This window comes from Beta vulgaris, chromosome 6 (genome assembly GCF_026745355.1).
Source record: "Beta vulgaris subsp. vulgaris cultivar EL10 chromosome 6, EL10.2, whole genome shotgun sequence".
In the NCBI taxonomy this organism is placed as follows: domain Eukaryota; kingdom Viridiplantae; phylum Streptophyta; class Magnoliopsida; order Caryophyllales; family Amaranthaceae; genus Beta; species Beta vulgaris.
The window spans coordinates 32940677-32953799 of NC_079207.1; the positions used below are offsets into that span (position 1 = coordinate 32940677).

Sequence of the window (13123 nt, forward strand, 5' to 3'; positions counted from 1 at the left end):
TCCGTTAATTGCTCGATTGACGCCTTTGGCGGTTTGAGCGACGAGCTGTAGCATTCTCGTGCGGACTTCTGCTCGCCTTTTATTTCTTGGACGCCCCACTTGGTAGGACATTTCAACGTCTGGTGGTAGGTTGACGCGACTGCCTTCATTTTATGGATCCATGGAGTTCCGAGGATGATGTTGTAGGCAGACGGGCAATCCACGAAGTTGAATCTAGTTTGCAAGTTGACGCCTTTAGTGAGCGTTGGTAGTGTGATCTCTCAGATAGTATGTTGGGCCTGTCTATTGAAACCAACTAAAACAATGGACTTTGTAGTAATATATTTTCACACAATCCCATACTTTCGAGGGCGCTCTAAAAGATGATGTTGGTTAAACTGTGTCTGTCGACCAACACTCGCTTCAACAGGCAATTACTGACGGTTAAGGATATGACTAGGCCATCATGATATTCTGCCTCGCAAACGTCATCGTCATTGAAGGTGATCGCCATTGCTTCCAGCCTGCACTCTTCTTCGAACCTGCAAGACTTATGGAGGGCGGACGAGGGGGTTCTCTCTCTTGCTAGCCTTTTGGCTGTGTTGACTTCTAAGGGAACACTATAAGAGGGGGGAGGGGTGAATTATAGTGTGACAAATATACGTTATTTTTTGCGAAATTATAAAACAACGAAATGAACAAGAGAAATACACAAGAGATTTAGGCGAGGAAAAACTTCCTAGGCCCAATAGGAAGAAACAACCTCGACCACAAGGGATTTTAACTCAAACTTTCCACTATATTAGGCCAAAACTAAGTTACTAAACTCAAGTTCCCAACAGCAGTTCCCACAATTGTCGTTCCTCTCAAACTTCACACGAAGTTCCTTTCTCTTTCTGTTGCTTCACTCAAAGCTTCTCAAAGTTACAATGAAACTCACTCAAGTTTCTTCCCTTTCTCTTGCTTTACTCAAAGCTTTTCTCAATACAGGATTTCATTCAAAATCCCCTTACCCTAAAAACCAAGATTACAAACGATAAAAAACAATAAGGGAATAAGTAGGAAATACGTAAGGAACACAAGAGTATATTGAAGGTATGACGGTACTGACTCTATCTTAGTTAAACCCAATTAAAATCGAAGTCAGACACACTATGGAAGGACTACTAAAGTTTGACACTTTATGTAAGAATAACTTAAAGTCCGACACATTAAACTTTAGATTAAGTGCCTATGTATAACATAAGTAGTCATAAAATAACTTACCACTAATTTACCCACTAACCCTATGATATCCATAACTTAATTAATTAATTAGCTTTTATTTAACTTTACTTGAGAATTAAATAACCACCACTACTATAACTTAATAGGAGAAGCAGTAAAGTATAATGTGGTTTATAAAACTTGAAGCCTAATTAAACTAATTAAAATAAATTAAGGCTTTAATAAAATAATCAAGCCCATTACTCCAGAAACAGTAAACGTGGAGCAGTAAGCTTAAACGTGATATTAGTTTGCTTGGGGAGTAATTAAACCATATAAATTAATTAATACTTGGGAAATAATAAGCAAGCCCACTAAACCCACTAAAACAAATAAAACGTTTAACCGTAAACAATATGTGGTTAGTGGTTGCTTGGAGAACAATTAAACCATTTTTATATAAATGATTTATGAAAAATTGTATTTTTAAAAAGAAAATATTTTGATTTACTTAGAATAAAAAGATAAGATTTTAATATAAGTTATTATCCTTTTCAAAACAGAAAATCATTTTAAAATCTTTTCCTAACAAACTCCTAACTAATCCCTAAATTAGTGGATCTAGTCAAACTAAGCTAGGACTCCTGAACAAATCAGTTAAGCGCTTCATATATGTTAGGCGCACAAACATAGGACGTTTTAGGTCTGTTCCCAACCTGTACCAACGTCTGTTCCGAACATAGGAACATAACTCAATTCCCAATTCTCAAACTTTGGAAACATTACTTAACATTTAACTCAAGGAACTCGTAGACTTAATTAATAGAAACCGACACAACCCTTTTACCATTTAGACTCATTAAACCTCGAAACTTAACTAGAGACTCTAAACCTTCATTCCAACTTTATAACTCAAGTTTCCTTACCTTTCCGGATCTTGTTCCCTTTTTACATTTAGGAACTTAAATACAAACTCATGCAATCTAAGCTTCCTTCATGTTAGGATAGTTGTTCCTTTGAATATCTTCACTTCAATATTCAAGTCAAGCCTCTTCACTTTAACCTAGATTGTAGTATTCTCTTTATCCATAGGAACAATAATGCACCTCGCACACCTTTCATAACAAGCATTCTCAATGTTATAGGCACAACCTTTTACAATGATTCTTGCACACATAAAACTCATAAACTTTGTTAGTTAAATTACTTTAGTTTGTCATCATCAAAACCATATTGGGTCAACAATTTACCCCTTTTTGGTGATGACAAACCAAGGCAAAGTAATATAAAAACTAACATAATTAGAATATAATATTATAATGCAAGATCATATTAAGTAGAGAATAGACCATAGTAAGAATAATAAATAAGTTACTTTGCCATAATCTTCCCCGTTTTGACATCATCAAAAAGCGAATTACTTTAAAAGAATTCATGATCAACCTTTCTAACTTATAATGACACCACACCACCATAAACATAAAATTAATGGTCAAACATGAGTTAAAAATTTCAATTAGCTCAAACATCAATCTAGTAATATTAGCCATCCTCATGCACATGATGATCAATTAGTCAAAGAAGCTAGATCATGTTAAACATAAACCACCACTATTACTAAAGTGCAAACAAACGAAATGTCCAATAGAATTAAAAGATAGGATCAAAGGCTCATTTTGTGAAGGAATGGTTGGTATAGGCTAAGTGGCAAGGATATATATGTATGAATTGGCCACTTGTTCCTCCACCATTACCTTTCCTAAACTTCTAGTTTCCTTGTGATTCGCCTTTGAAGCACACACTCGTTCCTTTAAAATAACATGTAGTTCCTTACTTCTTTTTCAATACTTTGAATATAATTTCTGCTGTCTGTTCCTTATTTTGAGATTCAAGGAAATAACTTATTCCTTTTGTTTACTTTAGATTTGATACTAAAGGAACACAGTTGAGACTACTAGAACCGTTTTTTTTTGTTGACATCTTTGTAGAAGTAGGAACTTGAACATTTTTGGAACTTTTTCTCTTCTATTACTCCCTTTCACACATCTTTCCTTTTATTCTCCTATTTTTCTCTCATATTTCTTTGTCTCCCTCAAGCTTTTCCTTTTCTTTTCTTTGTTCCCCCTCAATTGTTGCATCATCATTAATATTCAAAGTGATAGTATAGGAACAGAAACCGAAAGATTTGGAATTATGGTGAATTGGTTAGAAAAGAAAAAGTATATATATAAATGTGAGATGAAATTATTTTGGAGGAATTTTTGAGATTTTGAAAAATATATGGTAGAATAAAAGATATGAGAATTTAGGAAATGATATAACTCATGTGAAAAAAGAATTGGACATTCATACGTAATGCACTTGATTCATGTGGAATGTATAACATATGAGTTCTTTAGATGAAAGGAACTACACTTTTTACTCCTTCCTCTTGACTAACAATTATCAATATGGACAATAAAGAGAATATTACAAAGACATCAGTGAGTCATCTTATCAATTTCACTCATGAATATGCATAAAACATAGAAGCAATTGTGGTGACACACTTTCATATGGAAGATATTTCACAAAAACTCTACATAAAAGCGCTAGATGAATTATTTAGGGAAAGACAAGACAACTTAACTCATTTAAAAAAATCACCTCTACTATTTTCATAAACCTTTTTAAGTGAGCGAAATTAAAAAAAAAATCACCCAAAGAAGCGCAATGAACAATGAGTGTCATATGTTGTTCCCCCTCACTAAGGCATCCATAAAGTCTAGAAATTAGAATTAGGAACCCAACTTTGTTTAGGTTCCATAGTATGACACATTAGACTTTTTAACATATAACTCAGTTTTAGACTTAACATCAAATTTGGCCATTAAACATAACTGAGAAGTGCCTTCATTTGAAAGTTCCTCTTCGGATTCAGACTCTTGTTCCCATGAGGGACACTCTTTAATATAGTGATCTAATCTACGACATTTGAAATAACCAGATTCATATTTTGAAGTACAAGACTTTTTACCTTTGGTTTTGCTCGATTTGAGATGTCTGTCCATCTTCTTGAATTTTCGAACAAGTTTAACAATTTCTTCGGCATCAAAATCTTCGTCCTCTTCTTCCTCTTCATAGGCTTTTGGAGCAAGTGCCCGATTTGTAGAAATTTCACCATATTGAGTTCCTAACTGAAGTTCATGGGTCAACAATGAACCTGCTAGCTGCTCTAGATTGAACTTGGTGAAATCTTTCGTTTCTTGGAGAGCAGTTACTTTGGCCATCCACTTCTCCTTTGGTAAGCTCCTTAAAATTTTGCAAACCTGTTCCTCAAAGAAATATACTTTCCAGAGAATCCAACTCGTTAATAATGTTAGAAAATTCGATTAAACATATTAGAATTGTCTCATATGGTTTCATTGAAAAGAGCTCATATTTACTCATTAGAAGATCAATCTTAGACCTTTTTACCTCATTTGTTCCTTCGTGAGTGACTACAAGTAAATCCCATATTTGTTTAGCAGTTTTGCACCCCATGACACGATTGTATTCATGAGGTCCAAGACCACAATACAACAGTTGAATAGCTTGAGCATTCATTTCTAACTTCTTATAGTCAAAAGCATCAAAATCACATATAGGTTTAGGAACTACCTCGTTTTTCTCGTTTTTGGTTGTGACTTTGAAATCGCCAACCTCTATGACTTTCCATACCTGATAGTTTTGTGCTTTGATGAAGATCTCCATTCTGTTCTTCCAGTAGGTGAAGAATTTCCCTTGAACATTGGAGGTCGTAAGGTTGAATAACCTTCTTCGAGTTTTCAGTAAGTAGTGTTCCCATCAGGATCTTTTCTCAATAGGGTTTCCTATGTTTTTGTGAGTTTTGGCTCTGATACCAATTGTTGACTTCTAAGGGAACACTATAAGAGGGGGGTGAATTATAGTGTGACAAATATACGTTATTTTTTGCGGAATTATAAAACAACGAAAGGAACAAGAGAAATACACAAGAGATTTTAGCGAGGAAAAACTTCCTAGGCCCAATAGGAAGAAACAACCTCGACCACAAGGGATTTTACTCAAACTTTCCACTATAATAGGCCAAAACAACTCTGTTTACAATCCTATTACTTTTCTCTCGAGCCACAACTTAAGTTACTAAACTCAAGTTCCCAACGACAGTTCCCACAACTGTCGTTCCTCTCAAACTTCACTCGAAGTTCCTTTCTCTTTCTCTTTCTCTTGCTTCACTCAAAGCTTCTCACACTTACAATGAAACTCACTCAAGTTTCTTCCCTTTCTCTTGCTTTACTCAAAGCTTTTCTCAATACAGGATTTCACTCAAAATCCCCTTACCCCAAAAACCAAGATTACAAACGATAAAAACAATAAGGGAATAAGTAGGAAATACGTAAGGAACACAAGAGTATATTGAAGGAATACGGTACTGACTTATCTTAGTTAAACCCAATTAAAACCGAAGTCAGACACACTATGGAAGGACTACTAAAGTTTGACACTTTATGTAAGAATAACTTAAAGTCCGACACATTAAACTTTAGATTAAGCGCCTATTTATAACATAAGTAGTCATGAAATAACTTACCACTAATTAACCCACTAACCCATGATATCCATAACTTAATTAATTAATTAGTTTTTATTTAACTTTACTTGAGAATTAAATAACCACTAACCCACTACTTAACTTAATAGGAGAAGCAGTAAAGTATAACGTGGTTTATAAAACTTGAAGCCTAATTAAACTAATTAAAATAAATTAAGGCTTTAATAAAATAATCAAGCCCATTACTCCACAACAGTAAACGTGTAGCAGTAAGCTTAAACGTGATATTAGTTTGCTTGGGGAGTAATTAAACCAATAAATTAATTAATACTTGGGAAATAATAAGCAAGCCCACTAAACCCACTAAAACAAATAAAACGTTTAACAGTAAACATTACGTGGTTAGTCTTGGAAAAATTAAATATTTTAAATAAATGATTTAAGAAAAAATATTTTTAAAATATTTAAATAAAAACAAAATCAGATTTTATTTAAAATAAAATCTTTTGATTTACTTAGAATAAAAAGATAAGATTTTAAAATAAGATATTATCCTTTCCAAACAGAAAATCATTTTAAAATCTTTTCATAACAAACTCCTAACTAATCTCTAAATTAGTGGATCTAGTCAAACTAAGCTAGGACTCTAACAAAATCAGTTAAGCGCTTCATATATGTTAGGCGCACAACATAGGACGTTTTAGGTCTGTTCCCAACCTGTCAAACTGTTCACATACAACTAACTCAATTCCCAATTCTCAAACTTGGAACATGCTAACATAACTCAAGAATCGTAGATTAATTAATAGAAACGACACAACCTTTTTACCATTTAGACTCATTAAACCTAGGAACTTAACTAGAGACTCTAAACCTTCATTCCAACTTTATAACTCAAGTTTCCTTACCTTTCCGGATCTTGTTCCCTTTTTACATTTAGGAACTTAAATACAAACTCATGCATTCTAAGCTTCCTTCATGTTAGGATAGTTGTTCCTTTGAATATCTTCACTTCAATCTTAAAGTCAAGCCTCTTCACTTCACCCTTGATTGTAGTATTCTCTTTATCCATAGGAACAATAATGCACCTCGCAAACCTTTCATAACAAGCATTCTCAATGCTATAGGCACAACCTTTTACAATGATTCTTGCACACATAAAACTCATAAAATTTTTTAGTTAAATTACTTTAGTTTGTCATCATCAAAACCATACTGGGTCAACAGGCATCACAATACGTTAGTCCACATACATCAGATCCAACTGAAATCACCTGCATTGTCAACATCAACAGAGAATTGAATCCATAGGACTCAAGGTCAGGATAAGTTGGCGACTTCGTCCTTGTGTCAGCACCTGCATTGTCAACAACATCAGTAACGTTATGTACCTGACCAGGGCGGTTGTAAGGGTGACCTCGCCAATTGGTCTTCTTAGGGGCGTAGGACTTGCCATCGTTGGAACTTTCAGGCGCATGACGCGTTGATATAGTGTTGAGGATGGCATCATCTTCTTCCAGTCTCATCTACACCAGTGCTCGGGCTTTGACTTACTCGAACGTTTGGTACGGGTATTTCGTGAAAACAGTTGTAGAGCTTTGATCGAAGAATTACACCTTTCCTGAAACATTCTATGGCAGTTTTAGTGTCATGATCTTTCATACTAATCATCTCTTTATTAAAGCGATTATAATAATCGTGAACATATTATTTAGGTCCTTGAACGACGCCATATAAATCGCTAATTTGCTTCTTCAAGATGCGGTTGCCTTCGAACTTATCATAAAACTTGTTGACCAAATTAGTGAAGTTGCTGATGCTTCCTGGCTTGAGGGACCTGAGCCATTTGAGGGCTGGACCGGCTAGCGTGGCTCCGAAAGACTTACACATGCACGCTTCCACGAGATGCCAGGGGACTGACGTTTGCTACATTCTCTGCTTGTATTAGGCAACATGCTCGCCTGGGACGGTTGAACCATCATAGTTGGCGATGAGGACGGGCATATTGAGCTTTTTAGGGAGTACGAACTTAGAAATCCTCTCCACAAATGGTGACTCTGTATAGCCATCAGGATGCTTGGCGTCGGGGCCCCTGGGAGCTGGGACATAAGTTTCATCGGGCGCCGATTTTGCTTCTCGATCAAGATCATCCGCTTCGCCATGGGATTTGCATCTCCGTTGCCATGGGTCTTTTCTGTATCGTTCAAGGGATCTTCTTCCTCGAACTCTGCGTCATCTTCAGATTCGACACTGTCTGAACCAGTATAATTTTGCATGAAAGGGATGTCTTGCATGTTGGCGCGACGCTTTGTCTTGGATGCTTTTGATGAGGCCAACTCCTCTTGCAGCTTCTGAATTTTCTCTGAATACTAAGATAAGTCAGAGGATAAACGCTCATTAGCTCTCTTCATTTCGGTCATCTTTGCTTTCATTTGATCATGGAGCTTTTGCATTTTATCTAGACTTGGTGTTTCAGCCATTGGATGGGTTTTAGAAGAAAGTAATTAATCTGGTTGTGCCCCACGGTGGGCGGCAAATTGTTTATGCTGAAATCTGCCTTACGACAGAATTAAAGTTAGGGACACGACAACCGGATGTTTGGACTAATGAAACAAGAAATTAATGCAAAGGGGGATTCAAAGGAATGACACCGGGAAATAGTGACGCGGAAAACCCTAATGAAGGTGGGTAAAAACCGCATGTGGAGATGATACCACCAATATACTATTGATGATCGTCGTTCCAGATGAACAACAATTCTTACAATCTATCTTTTTGATCTAAGTACAAAAAATAGTATCAATGAATGTGAGTAATGAATAGCGTTTGCTTGTATGCTTTTTCTCTGAATAATGTCGTGTGTTTTTTTATGGCTTTTTCTGTGCTTCAATACTATAATTCCAAGCTATGATTCTATAACGGTTGTTCTCCAGGAATCTAGGAGATTCTCCTTTTTATTCTCCACTCATCATATTCGCTCCCTAGCTTTGTGCAGCTGTCATTGCTTATACTCTTACTTGGTCAAGCGCTCTTAATCTCGAGCCCTTCTTTCTTGGAATGTCAGTTACTAGCTTCGCTGACTTGGTCTCTGCGTCTTGTCTTTGCGGCTAACCTTGCGTCGTAACATTAAGGACCTTAAGTCATTACGTCAACGTCAACCTGTAAAAATCCGCCATAACAAACGTTATGAAATTTTACACACTATTATGAATTAGAAAAGGAAATGTTGGCACTAGTTAAAACTAAAAAGCACTAGGTTTACCATCTCAACAACAATTGTTATACGAGAACATGACTTGTGCACAAGAAAATAGTTCTTGAAGAAAAGCTTCTGCAAATTCCCTTCATGCTTCAGCTAATTAACCAGTGATTATTTAGTCAAATGGTACACTTATCCAAATAGAATAAGTTATTAAAATTGTTGAAATTTTATAGCTATGTCTCTTGGCACTTTGTCTAGTATTTTGGACTTCCGAAAATAGAAAAAATAGTTGATAAAACGAGACGGAGGGAGAGGATAAGAATTACGAGACGCAAAAATGCAGAATAATGCACACATAACACCATTAAATATTATAATTCATATAACTTCTGCCTTAGTATTTCATAACACAGCCTCATAGGAGTTATTCCATCATTGGGAGTTTGGGACAGCAATGGATCACATTAACTAAGTAAACCACACATCATCCTTTCTTAAACTTTACTAGAGAGCATATCTTACATAATAATCACTAGGAGAACAAAGCCTTGGTTATAAAAAGAATGCCGATTACAAGTGCACTCACCATAACTATCATGAGTAAGAGGCCAAGTCATACTACTTAAGCACTACACTTAATGATGTAATACTATAGAGATAATCATGTTATATCAGAGAGAAGAAAAGAGAATTCTGTAGTGAAAAACTGATTTTATTCAACTTGAAATGATTTACAGCCTAGAAGAAACTATATATACAAGTGGAAATCTAAAAGAGTGTAGAAGAAGTAATGTAACAAACTAACTAACTTCTAACAAACTTGTGCCAGCTAATTAGTTGAATGATAACAGACAACAAAGACATTCTCCCCAAAATTGATTAGGAAGACCAACATGAAACTTAATTGCCCTTGCAGTTTCAAGGAGGTGTTTGTGTTTTCTTTCCACCCTTCTATTCTGTTGTGGTATACCAGGTAAGCTTCTTTGATGAAGATTTCCTTTGCTAGCAAAAAGAGTAGTGCAAGCTTCTTAAAAAATTTCAGTGCCATTATCACTTCTAATGATTTTAATAGAAGTATTAAATTGATTTTGAACATAAGCAATGAATTCTGTCATCAGTTTAGGGACTTGAGTCTTGGAAGAAACCAAATGAGTCCAACTAGTTCTTCAAAAATCATCAAGAACAGTAATAAAATAATGATCTCCTGATAAAGAAGCATGTCTGTAAGGACCCCAAAGGTCCACATGTACCAATTGGAAAATAGCACCATCATGAGAAAGAGAGATAGGAAAAGAAGTATTATGTGATTTGGCAAGAATACATGGTTCACAAAAAACATTTGCTGTATTATTATGTTTGTGTGGTATAGACAATTTGGACATCTTCTGAACAGATAAATGGCCTAGTCTAGCTAGTAAAACACTAAGAGTAGGAAGAGTAGTGCTAACATGATAACTAATATGCAACAAAGAAGATGAATTATCAGCAGAAGAAAAAGAAGAATCATAATAGAACTTGTATAAACCAGCATGTTGAAAGCCAATAGCTTGGATTTCGTTAGTTGTGAGGTCCTGAAATTGATAGGAAGAAGAAGTGAATATAGCAACAAGGTTGTTGTGAGACAAAAGCTTACTGACAGATAGAAGATTGTGAGTAAAATTTGGAATCAAAAGAACATGTTGAAGAGTTATTTTGTGATTAAGTTTAACAGTGCCAGATATGGTAACAAGTTTGGTTGTACCATCAGGTAAACCAACTTTAATAGGAGTAGATAGAGTAATGTATGAAGCATATAAAGCTTTATTCTAGATCATATGATCTCTAGCACCAGTATCTACTATCCAAGCAAGTTTATTAGCATAAGTAGATACTAAATTAACATTGGAAGTAGTGATAATACCTGCAAAATTCACAGAGGAGTTAAGATCAGAAGGATGAGAGCTTGGTGCTTGATTTTCGACCATTTTCATCATTTCTTTATACATAGCTTGTACCAAGGCAGAATCAACATGAGAAGGTTGATGAGAAGTATCAGCAGCAAATTCTGATGGAGTATCACCAAGTATAGAACCTCCAATAGTGTCACCAACATGAGCAGCCAATTTATTAATAGAACTAGTGCCAACAGCTTTAGATTTCATGTTAAGAAACCATTCAGGGTATACTCCAGTCAGTTTGAAACACTGGTCCATATTATGACCAGTTTTCTTGCAATAGTCACATTTTCTGAGACTTTTATCAAACTTGAAGCGTTTTCCATCTCTTTTGTCAGTGTAAGAAGGATGAGTGTGTGAAGGAGGTCCTTGAAATGACTGTTGCTTCATAGATACAAAGGCACTAGTCTGAGGAGAGTTATCTTGTTGAAAAGTCAATCTGTTTTGCCTCTCAACTTGTAATAGCATATAATATGCACGATTAACATTTGGCAAGTGATCCATACTGAGGATATTAGTAGTGACATTATCATATCCTCTGTCTAGGCCAACAAGAAGTTGAATCAACTTTTGTTTCTGATCAGCACTAAGAAGTTTTTTAAGAATACCACATGAACATTTATCTAATGCACCACAATCACAATCAGGAAATCCATCTAGCAACTGGATTTCCTCCCAAACTCTTTTCAATTTAGAGTAATATTGCACAATAGAATCAGATCCTTGTTGTATAAATGAAAGTTGATTATGTAATTCAAAGAGTTGAGGTGCATTAGATTGTCCATACCTTTCAACAATTTCTTCATACAGTTGATGTGCAGATTGTTGTAATATAAAACCTTCAGCTATCATTTTGTCCATTGAATTGAGAAGCCATGACTGAATCATGTAATCATTTCTCAACCATTTATGCAATTCTTCTGAATCTGATGGAGGTCTTACAGTCTTACCATCAATGAATTTCAGTTTAGTTTTAGCACCTAATGCTAACCTAATACCTCGATTCCATGTGAGGAAATTATCTCCATTGAGCTTATGAGCTCAAAGATTCTGATCAGGTTGATCTCCTGATCCTAAAAAGTATTTATCAGTACAACCTACTAGAGTATTCTGAGGTTGCGAGACTGAATTTTGTGATGGTTCTGTCATTTTTCAAAGAAATTGAAGAACAAGTAACGATTCAGAAGAAATTTAAAACAGAATCAACTGTTGTATTGCGGAAGTTAAAAATGAAATCAGACAAGAATTTCAAGAAAATCAACTTCAGATTTGTTGATTTGAATCAAATTCAGACAAGAATTGTAAGAAAATCAACAAAAATTGTTGATTTAGATCAGAAAGAAACAAAGATTTCTGGAATTTGTCTTGATTTCTGTTTAGAAATGATTGAAATCAATCATCAAAATAATGAATTATCAGATACGAGCCTTTAGCTCTGATACCATGTAGAGATAATCATGTTATCTCAGAGAGAAGAAGAGAGAATTCTGTAGAGAAAAACTAATTTTATTCAAATTGAAATGATTTACAGCCTAGAAGAAACTATATATACAAGTGGAAATCTAAAAGAGTGTAGAAGAAGTAATGTAACAAACTAACTAACTTCTAACAAACTTGTGCCAGCTCATTAGTTGAACAATAACAGACAACAGACATCAGTAACAAACAATATTGAAGCATAACAGAAGCTCCCTGAGGTACAAATATTTACGCATGATAAATACAACAATACAACATAACCATGAGAATCATAATGAAGTAACAAAGTTACCTAGGGTATATGAAATCCTATGAATAGAATAAGCAAGGTTAGAAATTCCAAATACTTGTTGTACCACTGCACCCAGAAAAAGAGAGGGGGAGGACAAAATACAAATGAAGGAACATATATATAAATATGATTACGAGATGTCATATAAGTCATGATGTAATATAAACGAAACAAGTTAAGAGACAAGCTCCATCTGCAGGCAGGATTTAAGTCCATAAAAATGATAAATACCAACCTCCCCCTCCAAACCAAAAAAAAAAAGCTCCCAACAATACTCTACACTTATGAACAACACAATAATACAAATCAAACCTTATTTAAACTTGTTCACTTACTTTGGCTAGTAATTGTAGTGTTCCTTTCTCTTCTGCAGCAAAAGAGGACCTAAAGAAAAACTAGCAAACCAGAAAATGGGCTCAGCGTGCATTTCATGAATTAAACGTGAGATAAATATTGCTTAGAACAAGCATTTTTAATTA

The 13123-nt window shown here is 35.0% G+C and overlaps 1 protein-coding gene across 1 annotated transcript; it reads right to left on the reverse strand.

The window, feature by feature from the left end:
* Positions 1-10105: 10105 nt before the first annotated feature.
* Positions 10106-11734, reverse strand: LOC104896475 (uncharacterized). Its single transcript, XM_048646976.1, has 2 exons — positions 10840-11734; positions 10106-10695 (listed from the first exon to the last, which is right to left on the reverse strand). Exons 1-2 carry the CDS (start codon positions 11732-11734, stop codon positions 10106-10108), a joined length of 1485 nt encoding a protein of 494 aa, XP_048502933.1.
* Positions 11735-13123: the final 1389 nt, after the last annotated feature.